This window comes from Elgaria multicarinata, chromosome 4 (assembly GCF_023053635.1).
Source record: "Elgaria multicarinata webbii isolate HBS135686 ecotype San Diego chromosome 4, rElgMul1.1.pri, whole genome shotgun sequence".
NCBI lineage: Eukaryota > Metazoa > Chordata > Lepidosauria > Squamata > Anguidae > Elgaria > Elgaria multicarinata.
In genome coordinates, this window is record NC_086174.1 from 40,203,192 (window position 1) to 40,223,558 (window position 20,367).

Below are 20,367 nucleotides of genomic sequence, written 5' to 3' on the forward strand. Positions count from 1 at the left end.
CTTCTGCCTGCTCCTGTCCCCTCGGTCCTTCTTCTTCCCCACAGGGCCAAGATGGCAGTTTGCCCTGTGTGTGGGGGGGGGGGGAAGAGTCCAGCAGGAGCAGGCTCTGATGTTACTTCTGCCTGCTCCTGTCCCCTCGGTCCTTCTTCTTCCCCACAGGGCCAAGATGGCAGTTTGCCCTGTGGGAGGGGGAAGAGTCCAGCAGGAGCAGGCTCCGATGTTACTTTACAGTACCACTGTAAAGCAGTAGCGTAGATCCTGCAGTGCATTGCAGTAGTGCTATAAAGCAGTACTGTGGCTCCTGCCTTTTATATACTGCTTTCATACCATTTTCATAGTGGAATATCCTGCTTAGTGTAGATGAGCCCTCAGTATCTGATGAAGTGGACTATAGTCCATAAAAGCTTAATCAGGCTTTCCCAACGTGGTGCCCTTTACATGTGTTGGACAACTCCCATCAGCCCAGCCAGCATCACCATTGGCCATGTTGGCTGGGGATGATGGAGTGGTAGTCCAATACATGTAAAGGGCACCAGGTAGAGGGAAGATTGGTTTATGCCATAATACATTTCTTAGACCTTAAGGTTTGACAAGCTGTTGTTTTTACAAATAGCACAGCAGATGCAATTACTTATTGCTTAAGCGATTAGGCATCAGAATGCTGAACTTGCTTCTGGTTACTAATCTTCAATAAGAATTAATTTAACCCCAGGGCAACTGAAATGATTGAGGAGACCATGATTTCGGAATTATGCAAAGTATTATACTAGTCAGAGCTGTGTTCCTCCCTCTCTTCCAGGAAAGAATAGCAAAAAGCCACGGATCACAGTGCGGTTTCTGCACTCCTGGCATTGTCATGTCCATGTACACGCTGCTTCGCAATCACCCTGCACCCAAAATGGAAGAGATAGAAGATGCTTTCCAAGGTAAAGATGACTTTGTATCTTTTTGACTTGTGTTTTCCCTGCCCCTGTTTCCAATCCGCTGCACAATCTAACCTAGCTGAATAGGCAGGCCATTTCAAACAACAGGTAGTCATTTCCTTCTAAATTCATTTCTATTAGTCTGCCCTTGCTGAAGCAATCAGATCTCAGTAAAACAGATAAAGTTAAATGAAATTTCACTAGAAAAAAAAATCTGTACAGAATCCCCCCATCCTTTTTACCATTCAGCCCTCGCAGAGTCTAATGTGCAGAACTGCTAAGACAAAATGCACCAACTAGTCATTACGTAATGAAGCAGGAGATGTGTATGTATGGGAAGGATCATTGTCAGTTGATACAAGCTGGTTGTATGTTAGCCAGGAAATTTGGGGAAATGCCTTTTGAGACTGGAGCTCCATCTTCCAAAGTTATGCAGAGTCCCAGAGAGGCTCATTCTTTCCTTGTTGCCAAATGGCCCCTATTTATTTATTGTATTCATATACCGCCCCATAGCCAAAGCTCTCTGGGCAGTTTAACATAGGATAAAAACACTTAAAAACAACATACAAAAATTTAAATCCACAAAAACATACAAAAACAAACCCAGGCTAATTACATATTGCTAAATGCCTGGGAGAAGAGAAAAGTTTTGACCTGGTGCTGAAAAGATGACAATGTCGATGCCAGGCAGTCCTTGTCAGGGAAATTGTTCCACAATTGGGGGGCCACCACAGAAAAGGCCCTCTCTCTTGTTGCCGTCCTCCAAGCATCCCTTGGAGTAGGCACCCGGAAGAGGACCTTAGCTGTTGAGACCAGTGTACTGGTAGCTTCATGTCGGGAGAGGTATTCTGTCAGGTATTGTGGTCCCAAGCCATGTAAGGCTTTGTAGGTTAAAACCAGCACCTTGAATCAGGCTCGGAAACATACAGGCAGCCAATGCAAGCGGGCCGGAGTGGGTCTTATATGTTCAAACCTTCTGGTCCCTGTTATCACTCTGGCCACTGCATTTTGCACAAGCTGCAGCTTCCGAACCATATTCAAAGGCAGCCCCACATAGAGTGCAATGCAGTAATTTAACTTGGAGGTTACCAGAGTGTAGACAACTGAAGCCAGATTATCCCTGTCCAGGTAGGGGCGTAGCTGGGCCACCAACCGAAGCTGGTAGAAGGCACTCCTTGCCCCCCAAGGCCACCTGAGCCTCAAGTGACAGAGATGGTTCTAGGAGAACCCCCAAGCTAAGAACCTGTTCCTTCAGGGGGAGTGCAACCCCATCCAGAACAAGTTGAACACCCTCCATCCGGTCAGCAGAACCACCCACTAACAGTATCTCAGTCTTGTCTGGATTGAGTTTCAGTTTATTAGCCCTCATCCAGTCCATTGTCATGGCCAGGCACCAGTTCAGCACATCCACAGCCTCACCTGATGAAGATGAAAAGGATAAATAGAGCTGTGTGTCATCAGCATACTGATGACAACACACTCCAAAACTCTGGATGACTGCACTCAATGGTTTCATGTAAATGTTAAACAGTATGGGGGACAAGACTGACCCCTGCAGAACCCCATACTGGAGAACCCATGGGTCCGAGCAATGTCCCCCAAGCACCACCTTCTGGAGCCGACCAGCCAGGTAGGAGCGGAACCACTGCAATGCAATACGTCCCACTCCTAAATCAGCCAGTTGTCCCAGAAGGATACCATGGTTGATGGTATTGAAAGCCACTGAGAGATCAAGGAGAATTAACAGTCACACTCCCCCTGTTTTTCTCCCGACATAGGTCATCATACAGGGCAACCATGGCTGTTTCCATACCAAAACCAGGCCTGAAACCCTACTTTTGGATGCAAAGTTTGGCATTCTCCACAGAAGATCAGAGCCGAAATTAAAAATGGTTCTCCTTCATTTTAAGTGACTCCTAACTTTTGCAACTTGATTTGTCAATCCAGGAAATCTCTGCCGCTGCACAGGATACAGGCCCATTCTGGAGGGGTACCGGACATTTGCAAAGGTAAGTGGCTACGCATTTTTTAAAAAGAGGGTTGTGATAGATTCAGATTGGCTTTTGCTAAGTACTAATGGATTATACACTTAAAATATAAAAAAAATGATATATTTCCAAAACACCTTCTTTCATTCCTTCCCTCCCCTGATCAAACACATCAACTTGGAATTGGCCACAAAAATTGATTGATTGCATTTCTATACCTCCCAATAGCCGAAGCTCTCTGGGCGGCTCACAAAATGATGAGTTTAGGAGAAGCTGTGATAGCCTGAGCCTGCTGTGACTCTAAACCTTTCTACATTGTGTACTCATGATTCCTCATTCACTGTAGTTTGCAGGTGCTTTATGTTATATTATCATCCTCCAGGGCCTTTTCTGTGCTTTGCAACCATTATGGTATTTTTGTTTTCTAACAAGGGAACATAAGAACATAAGTGCCATGCTGGATCAGACCAAGGGTCCATCTAGTCCAGCACTCTGTTCACACAGTGGCCAACCAGCCATCGGCCAGGGATGAACAAGAAGGACATGGAGCAACAGCACGCTCCCACCCATGCACCCCAGCAACTAGTGCACACAGGCTTACTGCCTAGAATACTGGAGATAGCACACAACCATCAGGGCTAGTAGCCATTGATAGCCTTTGCCTCCAGGTATTTCTGTGAATGGCGGCTTGAAACCCTCATGTATTTGCCCAGTTCTGCTATACCACAGCATCACCTAGTGTTTGTGTAATGGAACATATAAAAAGGCAGAGAAAGAAACCCCCGTGGAAAAAAGAACTCTTGTAAAGGAGCCAATCTTAACCCCACAAAGAATCTGGAAACAGAAGCCAAAGTTAAGTGGTCGGTTAAAAGTCTCATGCAGAAAAGCCCTCTGTCTGTAGGAACAGCAGAAGTGAGCACTGGTGCTGAAAGATCAAGAGCTGAGGGAGGACTACAAAAACATTATTCTCCATGGCTGCTGTGACAGAGAACATGGGCAAGAGGCTTTGAGAGTAGATGAAAAAACAAAGCCAACTGTTATGCAGCTCGGTTATCAGGGACCCGGGAAATGAACTGTGCTAAGAAAACAATGTCCCTTGTCCTTCCCAGTGCTGTCACAGTGAGGCTCCATGGAACATGGCTAGCAGCCCAGAAGTGAGAGAAGCAGAATATATGTTGGAGATAGGGTGACCATGTGGAAAGGAGGACAGGGCTCCTGTATCTTTAACAGTTGTACTGAAAGGGGAATTTCAGCAGGTGTCATTTGTATGCATGCAGCACTTGGTGAAATTCCCTTTTCATCACAAAATTTAAAGCTGCAGGAGCTATAATAGAGTGACCAGATACAGGAGCCGTGTCCTCCTTTTCATACGGTCACCCAAAATAGGGATGCCTGGTGGGTTCTCAGGCTCTGAGTCTCTGGCTGAGTGGAGCTAGAAGTGGTTTGTTGGCCTATAGCAAAGTGCTTTTTGCTTTTAGCTAGTTTAGGGCACAATGCTATGCACGTTTAGACAGAAAAAAGGCCTACAACTCCCAGCATGCTGGGCCATGCTGAGAGCTGTAGCTCTTTTTTTCTGTCTAAACGTGCATAGGATTGTGCCTTTTGTTGTACCCTGCCTCGATCCAGAGGGAGAGGCGGGTAACAAATAAATAAATAAAATTATTATTATTATTATTATTATTATATTTGATTTTTGAGTTTTAGGCCATTTGCAGCCTGTTATATATCTAGTAGAGACATTTGGAGATTTAGGGAGTGACTAAGATCAAGGCTGGTCAGCGTTACACCAGTGTAGCGGTACAGAGGATGCTGAGGTGGTGATCAGTGATAGCAACAGTTGAGGGAAAGGCAAGGTGGAAAACGTTGCGCTATTTTCGCTTCAGGCCCTGGCATCAGTACCCTTGGTGGCTTACCTGCTGCTCCGTCAAATCTGCTAGGACTATTAATCAGTGTCGGGTTATCTAACAGATAAGTGTCCCACTTACAGTGGTACAAGGACAGAGCTCCAGGGACTTAGGCAAGGCTAGCAGGCTGGACAAATACGAGTAGTTCCAGGGAAGAGCTGGGCTATCCAAGAAATACAAGGCAGAAAGCCAATGCACAGACCTTGTTCCAGCACGCTGTGCTTGTAACAAAAGGCATTTGTGCCTGAGTCTTCTTGGCCCCACCCAGAGCACGCTTGCAAGCCATCAGTCCCACTGGAGGAATGGTCTACTTGTGAGTATAACTTTACTCACGAGGAGTCCTTACAACTCAGACAGTTCTATGTCTTGCATTCAACGGAATCTGAACCATAAGTGGGCAATTTTGGGAGGTCTGGGGCCCGTTTTCACTCCTGAACACACCTCCCCTCCACAGTTGCCCCTATTGTGGATGATAAAATAAATAATGATTATTATAAACGGTCTCTGTAGTAGCTGCAAAGCGCCAAAATTAGTTTGTTTGCACCTTCTGAGGATTTTCTTGGATTGCTGTTTCTATGATGCTACTCTGGTTTATAATGAGTCTCATTGTTCTTATTTGGCTGAATGCTGCTTGTGATTAGCATTATGGTTGGTCCTTGTTTTTTATTCCACTGTTTTATGATGTTTTATGGTTTAATCTTGTACTGATTTTGTATTGTGAATTTATATCTTGGAAGCTGCCATTGGCAGGTGGCCCCCTGAACAACGGGTAAAGGATTTGATCCATAGTCTGACGTTTCTGGAACAGATATGGAACATGATCCCTTGGGAAATTCTGGTGCAAATTCTATTGAAAGGAAAGGGAGGTGTTATGTGAAAGAACATGGGAAGAGCCATTGCTCAGTGATGGCATGCATGCTTTGCATCTTTATTATTATTATTATTATTATTATTATTATTATTATTATTATTATTATTTATTTATATAGCACCATCAATGTACATGGTGCTGTACAGATAACACAGTAAAAAGCAAGACCCTGCCGCATAGGCTTACAATCTAATAAAGTTGTAGTAAACAATGAGGAGGGAAAGAGAATGCAAACAGGCACAGGGAAGTGTAAATAGGCACCGGGTGGGGTGAAGCTAACAGTATAGAGTCAGAACAAACTCAATATTTAAAAGCTATAGGGAAAAGAAAAGTTTTTAGCTGAGTTTTAAAAGCTGTGATTGGTTCTCAACCACTCCCAGGTTTGAACACAGCAGCATATTTGAATGGTTGATGCCCAGGTTCAGTCCCTGCTATTTTTGGATAGGGTTTTTTTTTTAAAAAAATCTTCAGATAAAATAAGATTTATTTTAAGATTCTACCAGCCAGTGTATTTTCACTATTGCCTGCACTGGCTGGTAGCCAATGTAGGCAATAGTGAAGTAAGTACACAAACCTTTTCACTTGGTATTATACAGCATCCTGTGTTCCTACAACCTTGTATATCTTTTGAGCCCACAGATGATGATGATGATGATGATGATGATTTATTTATTTATATAGCACCATCAATGTACATGGTGCTGTACAGAGTAAAACAGTAAATAGCAAGACCCTGCCGCATAGGCTTACATGTCTCAATCTGTGCAATTAAAACAGCGCTGGGAACCTGTGGCACTTCAGATGTTGTTGACTCAAACTCCCATCAGCCCCAGCAATCATAACTGATGGTCAGGGATGACCACTGGATCAAGTTCATAGTTTGGTGATAGTCCTCTTGGATCCAGCACTGTCACTGGAGGCTCAGCTGGCCTTGGTGACACAGAGCTCCTTTTACCAGCTTAGGCCAATATACCAATTACGACCCCTTCCTGGTCAGAGATAGGCCAGCTGCAGTTTCCCACAGTCACCTGTTGTTTGGATGACTAAAATGTGTTAACCATGGGGCTGCCTTTGAAAATGGCCGAGAAACTTCAGCTGGCCTAAAATAGGGCAGCAAGATTATTAATGGGGACTGGCTGATATTGTCATATTGCACCAGTGCTTTATGATTGGCACTGGCTGCCAAGTTTGTTTCTGAGCCCAATTCAAAGTGCTGGTATTAACCTGCAAAGCCCTAAAATGTTTGGGGCCAGGTTACCTGAAGGATCACGAACTTCCATAAGGTCATCCTCAGAGGCCCTTTTCCAGATGCCTCCGATGAATGCAGTGAGGTGGGCAGCCATTAAGGAGAGGGTCTTTTCAGTTGTTAAAGGCCCTCTCCAGAGAGCCTAGCCGGGTGCCTAGGTTGTGGTCTTTTCAGCACCAGAGGGCAAATGTCGCCCAAGGTGGCTGCGAATCAACACTGAGTCAGCTATATGCCACAGTCGCCAATTCACTGCAACACGGCAAAGAGATGAAGACGCGCAGCGGTAAAGTCAGGGACTTTTCATGTTGGAGCGAGGTTAACGCAATTCTTGTGCCACCTATCCTCAGTCTGGCACCACACGGAGGGTGTTAATGGGCAGAAGGCAACCTCCCATTGGTCACTGGAAACTGGGCAAAGGGGAGTGGAGGGGCCGCCCCTTCAAGCCAAATGGCCTCCAGAAAGCCAACGCTGCCTCCTGCATTGGGATTACCTGGCGCCACCCAGCAGGAGCAAAAGCACTGTGTGTGTGTGTGTGTGTGTGTGTGTGTGTGTGTGATAAAAGCAGGGCAACCTGGTGCCTTAGGGCAGCCCCCTGGTGAAGACCTTTTAATTTTCCAAGGCTTTTTAGCCTTTCAGGTTTAAAATTTCCTTAGTACATTTTTAGATTGTCACACTGCTGCTGCCTTTTATTTTGGTTCCTGCTTTGATCTGATTCTTTTATAAATTTACAGTATTTCTATATTGATTTACTATATTATTATATTTTAGAGTTTTAAGTCTGTTCTGTGAATTGCTGAGAGAGCTTTGGCCAGTTGGTGGTATAGAAATGTAATAAAAACAAACAAAATTAAAAAAAACAAATAATAGGAGTTGTAGTTGGGGCAACATCTGGAGGGCCACAGGTTCCCCATCCCCCTTCATTCAAAGGTAGTTAATATCTCTTAACAATGTGATAAAGTTTTAATAAAAAGTTTATTTGGAAGCATTTTTTTCTGTTTAGGATGGGGGATGCTGTGGAGGAAAAGTAAATGGCTTTGGCTGCTGTATGGCTGGAAAGGAAAATGAAGTGGTAAGTTAGTTGGGTAAACATATTGGTTGCCTCTCAAAACCCTAAAATAGTTCCAGAAGAGAAAATTAACTTTGGCTTTAATGATCTGCTTTAATTTACTGTAATTCAATAATGATTGTGCATTGACACGATGGCCTCAGCTAGACCTACCGGTCTAGTGTGATGGAGAGTTGAAGATCTCGCTATATTTTTATTGTGAGATCTCCCCCTCTGTTTACATATGGTGCATGACGACCTCAGAGGGTGAGGATGTCGCACCCACCATTTTGGTTTTTTTTTTAAAAAAAGGTGAAGGAGCGCACGAGCACTTGTGCACAAAAGGTAAGGTTTTTTTATTTCTTAAAAAAAATCCTGCTCCCCCCACCCCACCCCTGATGGGTGCAGAGCTCCTGAGGGGCTCTGTGCCCCATGCACGGGTCCCAGCTCCTTGCGAGTAACTGTGACGAGCCGGGACAAACCATGACGCCCGTCCACACGTTCCACAGTCTCGGGATCAGCCTGAGACCATGGAAAAAGCGGGCCTAAAGTGTAGGGCCATATCCCGGGGTCCCCTGTGCGTCATGTGAAAGCACAGGGATGATCCCTGGGGATTGCCCCAGGATAAAGCCCCATCTAGCTATGGCCTACGACCTATATTGTTTTTATATCAGTTTAAATGGCATGTCTTCTCTCAAAGAATAACTTTGTGAGTAAGTCCCATTGAATATAGTGAGACTTACTTTCGAGTAAACATGGATAGGATTGCATGATAATATGCTATATGATTATTTGTTGTCTGTATATATGCTCTGCAGCTCATAAATGTAGCTCACAGCTCATGTGAGCAATGCAATATCAGAGGAGTAAATCATCTGACTGATGTCTCCTCCTAGGAAAAGGGAGGATGAACCTTCATTATGTGTGTCATTCACCGTGCCTTTTGGGTATTTCAACTCAAAGAGGGCATGAAAAGCGTCACTAATTAGCAATTAAATTTTATTCAGGATAGTCCTTGTTTGAGAAATTCCAGAGGACAACATGTAAGCATACTAAAATTATCTGTATAGAATTTCCTTGGTATAACAGTTCTCTGTTATGCTTCAGATTCAGTAGAAGAAACTGAGAGAAAGTAACAATTGCTAAGAATTTCCAGAGAAGTTCCTGCATTGAGCAGGGGGTTGGACTCGATGGCCTTATAGGCCCCTCCCAACTCTACTATTCTATGATTCTATGATTCTAGGATACAACGCCAGAGAATAGTCTAATGATATATAATGTACCAATGGGAGATAGCACTGAAAAAGTCATCCTTTTCTCCCTCTGTTTCTTCCAGTCCCCCCTCTCTCATTCTCTTACTCTCTCTATCACCACTTTTCTCCTTCTGCTTCTCCCTCTTCTTTCCTGCCTAGTAGACATCTAAGGGAGAGACAGATTGCTCTTGCTAGAGGTCCAAACTGATAGTTTGTAGAGGGATTTTGAAATCAAGCCAAGGGCTGCAAGTTGCCCACTCCTGTTTAGATACTATGTATTAGTTTTTATGTGTCATGGTTTTCCCCAAAGAATTATAGGAATTGCAGTGCAGAGAATTATCTGTTAGAGATCTCTAGTCCCTCACTAGCAAAGCTACAATTCCCAGGGTTTTCTGGAAAGAGGGAATGTGTCTTAATTCTCTAGTGTCAAAACGGTATGGCCTGACTCAGAACTGAGTAGATTGCGCTAAAAAAAAAAAGGGTTTTCTTTAAAAATAAAACAGACTTTCTTCTCCAAAATGTAAATTGTTATCTTTTTTAGAAACCACAAAATATTTTTAAAAATGTTCTTTGGAAGGAGAGCTAACATAAAAATGGAGAAGGGATATAAAAAGAATGCTGCTGAATTCAAGAGAAATGCAAAAAAATGTCAAGGATATGTTCAAGATTTCTTTACAAATGTGCGAAAGCTGGGTTCTCCTCTTAACAGGGAGTGAACAGTGATTTGTAGAGGATAACAGGAAGGCAGCGAAGGGAGAAAGGCTGGTGAAGAGCAGCTGCACAGCTTCAGCAGCAGCATCTCCTTTTCGGGGGTGGCGGGCTGCTGAGCCAATGAGTGTGTGGATGTGGTGGGACCAAAGAGGCGGACCTAGCAGAGTGAGATTTCTGCTTTGTTCTGACTCCGGTTGTGAGGCTCCAAAATGCAGACCTCCCATGTGGCTCAATATACTCCTGTTTTTCATCTGTCTCTGTGTAATGTGGGCTCAGAATAATCACAGCTTTCTAAACTTCTGAGTCCTTTATAAAGGGCATGCTTCCCATTGTCCTTCAACCATAGTAGATTTATATAAATCTTCTCGGATGTTTATCAAACATATAGCCCCTGTGTGGAAATCCATCAGTATACCTTCTATCTCAGAATGGTTAAATAAGGTGTGCTCTGTCATCAAATGGAAGGATTGACATACATTAAAATAAGGGAACACAGAAAAAAAATTAAAGGGACATTTTATCCTAATGTCTTTGTACAATTTTGGATGGCATGGCTTTTCAGAATTAGAGAATTATATTTGTTATAATTTGCTGTATTTGTAATAGATTGTTTTAGGGTTTTTGGAGGCTTATGATCATCCAGGAGTAGTGGAGGTGATCGTCACTATGCACCTGCTCTGCATTTTTGCTAGATGGGTGTTTTTTTCTTCCCCATCTAGCTGGGGAATTCCAGAGTGGGAGGGAAGGAGGCTGGAAAGGCAGCAGGATAGCTCTCCTGAAACATTTTTTGGGGCTGGGGGGGGGCTTTAATATTTGAAAGTATGCTATTATGCTATTAAATATTTATTTCTTTTTTCCAGAATGGTCATGGATGCTGTGGAAATCAAGTCAATGGCCTGGGTTGTTGCATGGATGAAAAAAAAGACCATACAGTAAGTGCAAAGGGCCAATAGATATTTCCCCTTATTTCTTGTTCTATTGTAGAATTAAATATTTAGATGATCAGTGCCTGCTTAGGTAAAGCATAGATCTATCTATGCTATAGGTAAAGCTATATTATCTATCTATCTATCTATCTATCTATCTATCTATCTATCTATCTATCTCTATCATGGCACGCTTCACCCAGCAGTCACCGAGAAATTGGCCTCAATCCTCAGAGCTTCCTGCAAAGAATGGCAGGCAGAGGCATCCTGGAAGGCTGGCTGGAGGAGGGCTGAAAAAAATAAGCCAGCTGGGCGTGACATCACAGGATGACATTCAGGGCAAGAGGAAGCCAATTCACCGAAGGGATAAAAACCAGAAGTGTTTGTAATACTGGGCAGGACCTCTGAAGGAGGAAAGCCAAGGATGAGCTCAACATCTTCCTGTCTGTTGTTGAAAGAGTTTGTCCTAACTGGGTTTTTTACAGGAATGGTATACAGTTGAGGTCAACCTCAGTTCTTCCAGTATCAGGGCCATGGAGGTCCACTATGAACTATTGTGCTTCTGTGCTGGTAGCAGGACTGGCATCAAGAATAGGCATGGCTGGGCACCTACCAAAGGTCCACACTGGAGTAGGGGCCCACTGACAAAGCAGACTTGCTCCTCGTGGCCTTGTTCCTACTCTCACAAAGGCAATGGTGGTTGTGAGAAGGAGGAGCAGTAGGTCACTGCTCGGTCACTGACTCTCTGCCTGTCAAGCAAGCATGGGGAAGTGGATGAAGAGCAATAGCAGCTGGTGACAATGGTGGTGAGAAGGTAGAGTCACTGAAGGAGGGCCCCAGTGTGGCTGCTTTGCTTAAGGGCCCTCAGAAACTGGGAACCTGCACTGGCTGATAGTGAAATGCATGTATTTCTTTCTATTTATCTAACTATTGAAACCCCGAGGAGTATATTCCGAAGTTACATGGCTACTATTACTCAAGCAGGTATTGCAGTTGTTTAAGACTCTTATTGTAACTGGGAGGGGAGGGGGAATCCTATTCATAAAAAGCAAAGCAAAAAGCATGAAGATGAGGGCTGCATTACTTATCGGTTCTCTTTATTAGACTAGTAATTAAGATATAATACTCTCACACACACACACACACACACACACACACACACACACGTATGTATGAAAGATTTTCCTAGAAAGAGCACTCTTCTTTAATAGTGAAGAAAAGAGAACTGCACTAACCAATGGCAATTTGTCTTCTGTAGGGCCTGATCCCCTCAACCTTGTTCAGTCCATCTGAGTTCCAGCCTCTGGATCCCACACAAGAGCCTATATTTCCACCAGAGTTATTGGTAGGTACACCCTCTTCCAATAGGTTTCTTGAGGCATTCCACACACCCTAGAAGATTTGGGTGAACCTGTTGACGTCTGTGCGTTCACCTAGGGCTGGGGAGTTGAATTTCTTTCAGCGTGGGGTTCAAATTCAGTTCTGGAGAAGGTCTCAGGGAATGGACAGGTCTGATGGCAAAAGGGGCAGGGCTAAAGTATTGAAAAATAGTGGCATATTTTAGTTAGAAGCTGTTACTGCTAGTAAATAAGCATTAGGGGAGGCATTTTGACGTTTTAGAATGGGAAAAAAACTGCAGAAAAGCCAGGAAATCACCAAATGATTGGTGGTTAGAGGAAAGTAGGTGGGGCAAGGGGAAGGGTGTGCAGCTCCCTGGGGAGCCCTGGAGGGCCAGATTGGGACCCCAAGAAGGCAGGATTTGGCTCCGTCTCCACTCCTGATCAGTGGAAGCTGATGGCTCTGATACCAGTGGGTTGGTGAATCTTCTCCAGGTTTCATCTGCAACCAGTCACAACTCTAAAGGAGCTATCCAAGGTGCTCCACAGAGTTCTGACTGGTTTTGACTGAAACCTGGAGCGGATTCACCACCCTGCTGAGATCAGAGTCACCAGGCTCCACTGCTCCTGACAGAGGGCATGTTTAAATGATGCATTCCAGCTTCTACTAGTTTACACATTAAGGGGGTGAATCAGAAGTTAAAGTGGAGAGAGGGAGAGAAAAAGTGGGGGAGGGGGACGGGGATCATGTGTATGAGATGAAAAGAGAGAGTATCAACAACTGTAGGCAAATTAGGGACTCTTGATTCACCACTCTTTAATCTTTGGGTAAATAATCTTACGCACAGTATCTCTGTTATTTCTGGCAGTTTGCTGTTCCAGAGGAAAACACACTGTGAATATTCCAAGACATTAAGCAGCAGGGTGCTTCAGAAACGACTTTTAATTTCACATTTGCGTAGACTGGGATTGTTCGATCAAGAAAGTTATCCTTGGATGATAGACTTGACAGAGAAATACGCTCTTTTTTAAATTACATTTGTGTTCTGGCCTTTCCCCATGAATCTCTTGGTGATAGACATCAGGTTATCCCATTTTATGGTTGCAACTGTGTTGTCGCAACTCTGTGCTTTCAGAGACCAATAAAGGTCTCTGAAGGCAGGAGTCTTGAAAGAAGGGCCTCTCTCAAAGATCTTAAGAACTGGTCAGGCGCGTATAGGAGAAGACAGTCTTTCACGTAGCCTAGCCCTAAGCTTCATAGGGCTTTATAGGTCATATCCAATATTTTGAATTCTGCCTGGAAACAGGCCGGTTACCCAGTGAAGCTGTTGTAACAAGGGAGTCACATGCTCCTTATAACTGGCCCTGGTCAACAGTCCGACCACAACATTCTGGACCAGCTGAAGTTTCTGAACAGTTTTCAAAGGCAGCCCCATGTAGCGTGTGTTACAGTAGTCCAAATGGATGTAACCAAGGCATGCGTGACCATGGTCAGATCAAACATACATAGGAATAGGTGCAGTGGGTTGAAACACCACAGAACAATTGACCACATTGTTGAAGAATATGGAGAATACATGAAATGTGAAGTGGCTGGGGCCCATACGAACCTTCCCCCCAACATAGGCGGGTTAAGATGCAACGGCTTTTAGAAGACTATTTAACACAGGTATATTGAGGGACAGAGTTACCTTGTGGTGACTTTTACAACAAAGTTATGCTGTTGTTTTGTCTGGTAACATCACCGGTTGCTTTAAGAGGATACAAAACACCAAAGTGCAACAATGATGACTAATTTCTAATCTTTTTTTAAAAAAATCTCTTTCTTGCCATGACCTATAGCTTTGATGATGTCTTAGCTCAGTCCCTGCGAGAGCCAAGCGTCTTTGTCACTATTTGAAGCTAAATTTGGCATTGTTTCCACAGACGCACAATAATAAACCTCAAAAGCAGCTGTGCTTTAAAGGCGAGCGTGTGATGTGGTTTCAGCCCTCAACCCTCAAGGAACTGGTGGCTCTCAAAGCTCAGTACCCCACCGCCAAGCTTGTGGTCGGGAACACGGAAGTGGGTAAGAGGAAGAGCTTGGCTCCCATTGGAGTGTTTTTGTCTATAAATGCAATGCTAAAATGATTGGCCCCTGTGAGAAAGAGCATGCTGGACTAGATGGAGCTTTGGTCTGATCCAGCAGGGTTCTCTCATATTTTTATGAAACACAAACATGCCAAAAGATGATTTCAGGTCTGAGACCATTCATTCCCATCTGGGTATCTGAGCATCATCTACCCTACCTCCTCTCTGGTGGCCTGGTCAGGTTCATGGGAAATAGACGTATATAACATTCAGTGCAGTTCTTTGTTTTTCAGCATCTATTGGCAGATATGTGTTTTTTCTCTTGGAGATTTTAAAGGTTATATTTTGTGTATCTGAAAAACACCCACTTTACAGGTGAAGGGTGGATGGTAGCAGGCCAATTAAATTTCCTGAAAAACATCACCTCTAGATCGCCAGTGAATTTATCCTATTCACAAGGTCCCTGCCCCCACCCCGCTGGCATTTTTCTAACTTCATGACAGCTAGAATGTAGACATTCTAATTAGCAAGAGAACACTGGGTGTGTCGATCATATATTGCAGAAGTGTTTGTTGGACGCAAGAGAAAATCCATTTGGGACTTGGCCCTGAACCTTCATGGCAAGCCAATGCAAATTCTGTCCCTGGTCAATATTGCAGAAGCACCCCTGGGGATTGCTCTAAGTGTCAATACAGGATACTGTCACTTAGACTGACTTCAAGTGGGCTGGGGCTTTTACATAACAGCTCTGCTGTTTCATTGGTAAACCTGCTCATTTCTGGCTGCCTGCCATGACTGCTTTGACCTCACTGGATTTTGTTTCTTTAAGGTATTGAAATGAGGTTAAAGAACATGCTGTACCCTGTGATAATTGCGCCAACTTGGATCCCAGAAATGAACTCTGTTCAGCACACAAAGGAGGGTATGTGGCAATGCGCCTATCGCCTCAAGGGACTGGCAAGGGGTTCTAGGAATGTACGAGGGAAGGCTTGGGAGCAATGCAAAGGAGGACAGATCTTGATTAGTTGGGAGGATCCCCTGCCTTCGTATCCTCTTCCCTGCTCCTCTGGCCAAGATGTACACCTGTGGGCAATGTGTAACAAAATAACAGTCCAAGTTGCATAAGTTTAGTGGGCAAGAATCCATTAAAACGTTAGTTTTACAGGGAAGCAGTTGGACAAGATTGAGTAAAAAAGAAAAGAAAAGTAAAACCAGTGCTGGAAGCTGCTCGGCTGGGGCTGTTTGGCAGCTCTGTTTCATAGCGTGGAGTGGAAAAGTGCCACTGGGATGCTGCTACGCACCAAGATGGAGCATAAAAGATTCACCTGGAAAGGAGAAAGGAGGAGGACGAATAGGCAGATGAAGTGGTGAGCTCATAGGGGCTTGCCAGATGTCCCAGAGCAGCAGTGGATAGAAGGCAGATTTCCATAGGTTTGGGACTTCAGGTCCCAGAAGCTCCTGCCAGCATGGTCAATGGTCAGGAATGCTGGTAGTTGGAAGTGCAAAACATCTGCAGACCTACCTTCTGCCCACTCCTGTCTTAGAAGGGAAGAAAGGACTGTATAGGTGGGTCACATCAGAGCCAGCCCTCCAGCCCTTGTCATTCCTAATCTCAAGGAGTGTATCCTGCAAAACAATCCAGCATGTGATTTTTTTTAAAGGGGTGGATCTTCATGTCACCGTGCAGCATGTAGGAGTATCTGCACAATATTGCTAACACACCCACACCCACACCCACACCCCATTACAAATGTAGCTGTGACAAAATCATGATGCTTGTCAGGTTGAGTTTGTGTTGATGTTTGTTTTTGCTGGGTTAAATAGAGCCCAGGTGAGTTAAAGTTAATTGTTTTGTAGAGAGTGAGTGAAAGTTGGGAGGAGGTGTGTGTGTGTGTGTGTGTGTGTGTGTGTGTGTGTGTGTGTAGACTAGAGTTTAAAGAAGGGGAGAGCAGACAGATAGGGCCTTAGGGATTGATGAAACTATGTCTAGTTAGTGGGATTTAGAAAGGGTAGATTAGATAGCGTAAGACCAAGAACTGAGTGATTAATTATAAGATATAACACTACTTGGATTGAATAAATATTAATTTGTTTGCTTTTTAAAACATAAAATTTCATGTGTTGTTCATCTTTCTGTATTACCAATAGCGTTCATATTTCCTGGGTCCTTCTCTTGTGTGGATAAAAGGAACCAAATGGGCATCTTGGGTGTCTCTTATACCTGGGCAGGATCTACATTACTGCTTTGAAACATTTTGGGGCCCAGGACACACTCCATGTACAGTTTTCCAACTGTTTTCAAAGTGTCTTATCCTGCTTGGTGTAGATCTGGACCTGGTGAATATAAGGGCTGAAGCTTACGGGTCAGTGAGGACAGCTGACCCAAAGCAGAGGCAGCCGAACCCCAGGGCAGGTTGTGTCACAGTATCCATTCCCGTTCTGTGGGTTGCAAAAATGGCATCTCTGAAATTCTCTCTGGCTTTGCGTCATCTGAATCTGGCAACTGGCAAAAAAGATAAAATCCTGGCATGTTGACAACATTAACATCCTCTATAAGAGTGGTAGTCCCTGATGCCCAAGAGAAAGCCCCCCCTAAATTAGATTGGGGGAAGGCAATCCTTTGGGGCTGCGAGGAGAGCTGCTACCCCCGGTCCTTTTTCCTGCAGAACAGAAGCTGTCAGGAGCCCAGTTCTGCAGGGAAATGGGGATTCTGCAGAATTATTTTGTTCAGGACAAGGTGCACGGGGATGGGTCTCATTGTGTGCCTTTTGTGGTGGCGGGGACATCAGCAGAGGAAGTGGGGATGGGACACCCTACAGTGGGTGCCACATCCATCCTTAAAGGGCCACAAATAGGTGGCTCATCCTTGTAACAGAATCATAGAATAGTAGAGTTGGAAGGGGCCTATAAGGCCATCGAGTCCAACACGCCCCCCCCCCCGGCTTAATGCAGGAATCCATTAGATGAAGGAAATAAAACCTGTCCTGATTCTTTTGGCAGACCACAATCAGGATAAAGATATTAAAATAACTTCAGTGTCTGCCAGTACCTAAGGGCAACTCTTTCATCCTGAGAATGTATATTAAGGTGATGGGGCAACCCCTCTTGTTTCTGATTTTCCAGGAATAAGTTTTGGCGCCTCCTGCACTCTGAGCCACCTGGAAGAGGTTCTGCAGAAAGCAGTGGCTGAGCTTCCTCCTTACAGATCAGAGGTGTTCAAGGCTGTCATAGAACAACTGAGATGGTTTGCAGGGCCTCAAATCCGAAATGTTGCGGTAAGGTTTTGCCAGAGAAGAGAGAGGCAGGTGTACCTCACTTTGTGGTTTTACTTCCTGTTTGGGTCTTCCCCCCTTCAGGTGTTACCTGCATGAAAAGGGGGCTTGTGTGGTCAAGGAGCAGTAGGGCTGAGCTGCTGGCTCAGCACACTTCCCCTGATGTCCACACCATAGGCAGAGACATCTTCAGGGAGAAAGCCTGCCTCAGTCTTCCTCAACCAGGTACCTTCCAGATGTTTTGGACTACAACTCCCAGCATTCCTGACCATTGACTGTGCTGGCATGGGATGATGGGAATTGAAGTCCAAAACAGTTGGAGGTGAGCGGTTGGGGGAAGGCTGGCCACCACACATAGAACTCTATGCTCATAGGCTTTCCTTCTGGGATGTCGACATTGCGCATTGGCATCAGAGGCAGGGCTTGGGGATGCCACATGACTTTGGGAGGTGAGGCCAGTGGCATGGCTCCGCTGCTCCTTGATGACATGAACACCCCAGCACATAAATTAATATGTGAAGAAGGCTTCTCAGGGTGGTGAGATGAAGCTTGCCGTGGCTGTTGGGTTTCTGTGAAGTCAGCCTTCCACAACCTGGTGCCCTACACATGTTTTAGACTACAACTCCCATCATCATTGCTGGCTGAGGCTTATGGGAGTTGCAGTCCAAAACATCTGGAGGGTGCGAGTCTGGGGAGGGCTAATTTAAGAAAAAAAATCGTCCATGTCCCAACATGCCCTAACTAGCCAAGTTATAGGACCGACCGACCGACCTTCCTTTCTTTCTTTCTTTCTTTCTTTCTTTCTTTCTTTCTTTCTTTCTTTGATGCATAGGTTTGTGCCTTTATTTATTTATTTATTTATTGCATTTTTATACCACCTCAAAGCCAAAGCTCTCTAGGCGGTTCACAAAAGTTAAACCCCCAAAATACAATATGGTAATAAATTAGTTTCACAGTTTAAATTTACGAATTGGTCATCTTATGAAAAATGGTTAGTGTATCATGAATGTGTGAACAAACAGAAAATTAACATTGTTTACTAGTTCACATGAACTACTTTTCCTGCAGCTGAGGACTTTGCATCTAGTTATAATGTGAATATAAATTGTGTAAAATCGGAATACTCTGTCTTTGTCTGTTTTCTACTTACCTGATAATCTAGTAACAATGTGTAAGGTGACCATATGAAAAGGAGGACAGGGCTCCTGTATCTTTAAAAGTTGTATTGAAAAGTGAATTTCAGCAGGTGTCATTTGTATATATGGAGAACCTGGTGAAATTCCCTCTTCATCACAACAGTTAAAGCTGCAGGTGCCCTGCCCTCTTTTAAATCTGGTCACTCTAGTATAGCTCCTGCAGCTTTAACTGTTGTGATGAAGAGGGAATTTCACCAGGTTCTCCATATTTACAAATGGCACCTGCTGAAATTCCCTTCTCTGTGCAACTGTTTAAGATACAGGAGCCCTGTCCTCCTTTTCATATGGTCACCCTAAGTAACAGTGTGTGTGTTTTTTAGTTTTTTTTAGTGATGTCTTTTGAGCTGATATCTAATTCATGCATGTTCTGTGTTTCATTTCAGGCTGTTGGGGGAAATATAATGACTGCAAGTCCAATATCTGACTTAAATCCAGTGTTTATGGCAAGTGGGAGCAAACTGACTTTGGTGTCAAATGGTAAGTCACCCTTAACTTTAAGTAGAAATGGTAGGTGTCAACCAATTCCTGGTTTGCTTAGACTTTGATGATAGTAGCCAGGACAATTTGGACTTACGTTCTCTCTTGAGTCAGTCAGGCAGAGCTGCAAGGCCTGTTATTTTCAACAGCTTCAATGAAGAATACTTGAATAGCTTTGCTACAGTTAGAGCGCATTCTTATGGTCCCAGGGAGAGTGTGCCAGGGACTATAGGATATGTCAGATGCCCCTACCTGAGGCTGTAGGCACTCCTACGACCTTGGGAGGAGGAATCTGTCATTGGACTGTTTTGCCCTCCCCCTCCGTCCCGATAGCGCCACCATAGGAAACACCAAGGTTGCAACAATGAGCTTGGAAGATGTTATTGGAAGAGCTCAAAGATGTTCTGGTGGGCAGGGAGGGAAGGGAGAAAAGAGGCCAGGATCCTACAGCCTCTCCATCAATGTCTCTGCCACAACTGGATTAGGTCAGCTAGACAGGCTCAGGGGCCTGTGCAGCTGAAATTTTTATTTTTTAAACAGGAAGTGAAATTGATTGCCTCTTGTTGGCAGGACATAGGATAGATGGAGGGCTCTGACCTCAGAGGCCTCTGTCCATTGACCGAGGGCTCTCTAAGTTCTTTTGCGACTTTTGATGAAGAATATTCTCAGGATAACTTTGTGTATTCATATAGTCCCTAAGGGTGCCATCCTATGCATGTTTAGTCAGAAGATGAGCCCTACAACTCTCACTGGGGAATGCTCTAGGACTTCTTTCTGTCTAAACATGCATAGGATTGTGCCTTAAGGGCCCACGAGATGTTTTCTGTAAGATAGTGTCCAGTGCTGCCCGTGCACCAGTGAGACCCACTGCTGCTGCAAAAGGAAGCTAGTGCTTCCTAAAGAAAACGGAAATGAGCCAAATGGGATGGAACAGGTCAGTGGAGCTTCCAGAAAGGAGCACTGCTGAGCAGTCCTATTCCAGAAACGAGTGTTTCAGCTTGTTTCTGGGGTTGCTCTAGGAAGCAAGAGCTTCTTGTTGTGCCAGCAGTGAGGCCCACTGGTGCAATATAATCAATGAAGGTACACAGGCAGCATTGGATTCTTCCCTATGTATTTGTTTTCAATATTTGATATCTGACAGTTGATAT

General features: G+C 44.4%; 1 protein-coding gene across 1 annotated transcript in view; it reads left to right on the forward strand.

Annotated features, from left to right (window-relative positions):
• LOC134397462 (xanthine dehydrogenase/oxidase-like) overlaps nucleotides 1–20,367 on the forward strand; it is a 79,068-nt gene that overhangs the window by 14,393 nt on the left and 44,308 nt on the right. The window contains exons 5-13 of the mRNA XM_063124146.1: nucleotides 800–926; nucleotides 2,871–2,932; nucleotides 7,933–8,001; nucleotides 10,802–10,873; nucleotides 12,126–12,212; nucleotides 14,131–14,272; nucleotides 15,104–15,196; nucleotides 17,398–17,549; nucleotides 19,126–19,219. Coding sequence (XP_062980216.1) covers nucleotides 800–926; nucleotides 2,871–2,932; nucleotides 7,933–8,001; nucleotides 10,802–10,873; nucleotides 12,126–12,212; nucleotides 14,131–14,272; nucleotides 15,104–15,196; nucleotides 17,398–17,549; nucleotides 19,126–19,219 — 898 coding nt within the window. The remainder of the gene's footprint in view (nucleotides 1–799; nucleotides 927–2,870; nucleotides 2,933–7,932; nucleotides 8,002–10,801; nucleotides 10,874–12,125; nucleotides 12,213–14,130; nucleotides 14,273–15,103; nucleotides 15,197–17,397; nucleotides 17,550–19,125; nucleotides 19,220–20,367) is intronic.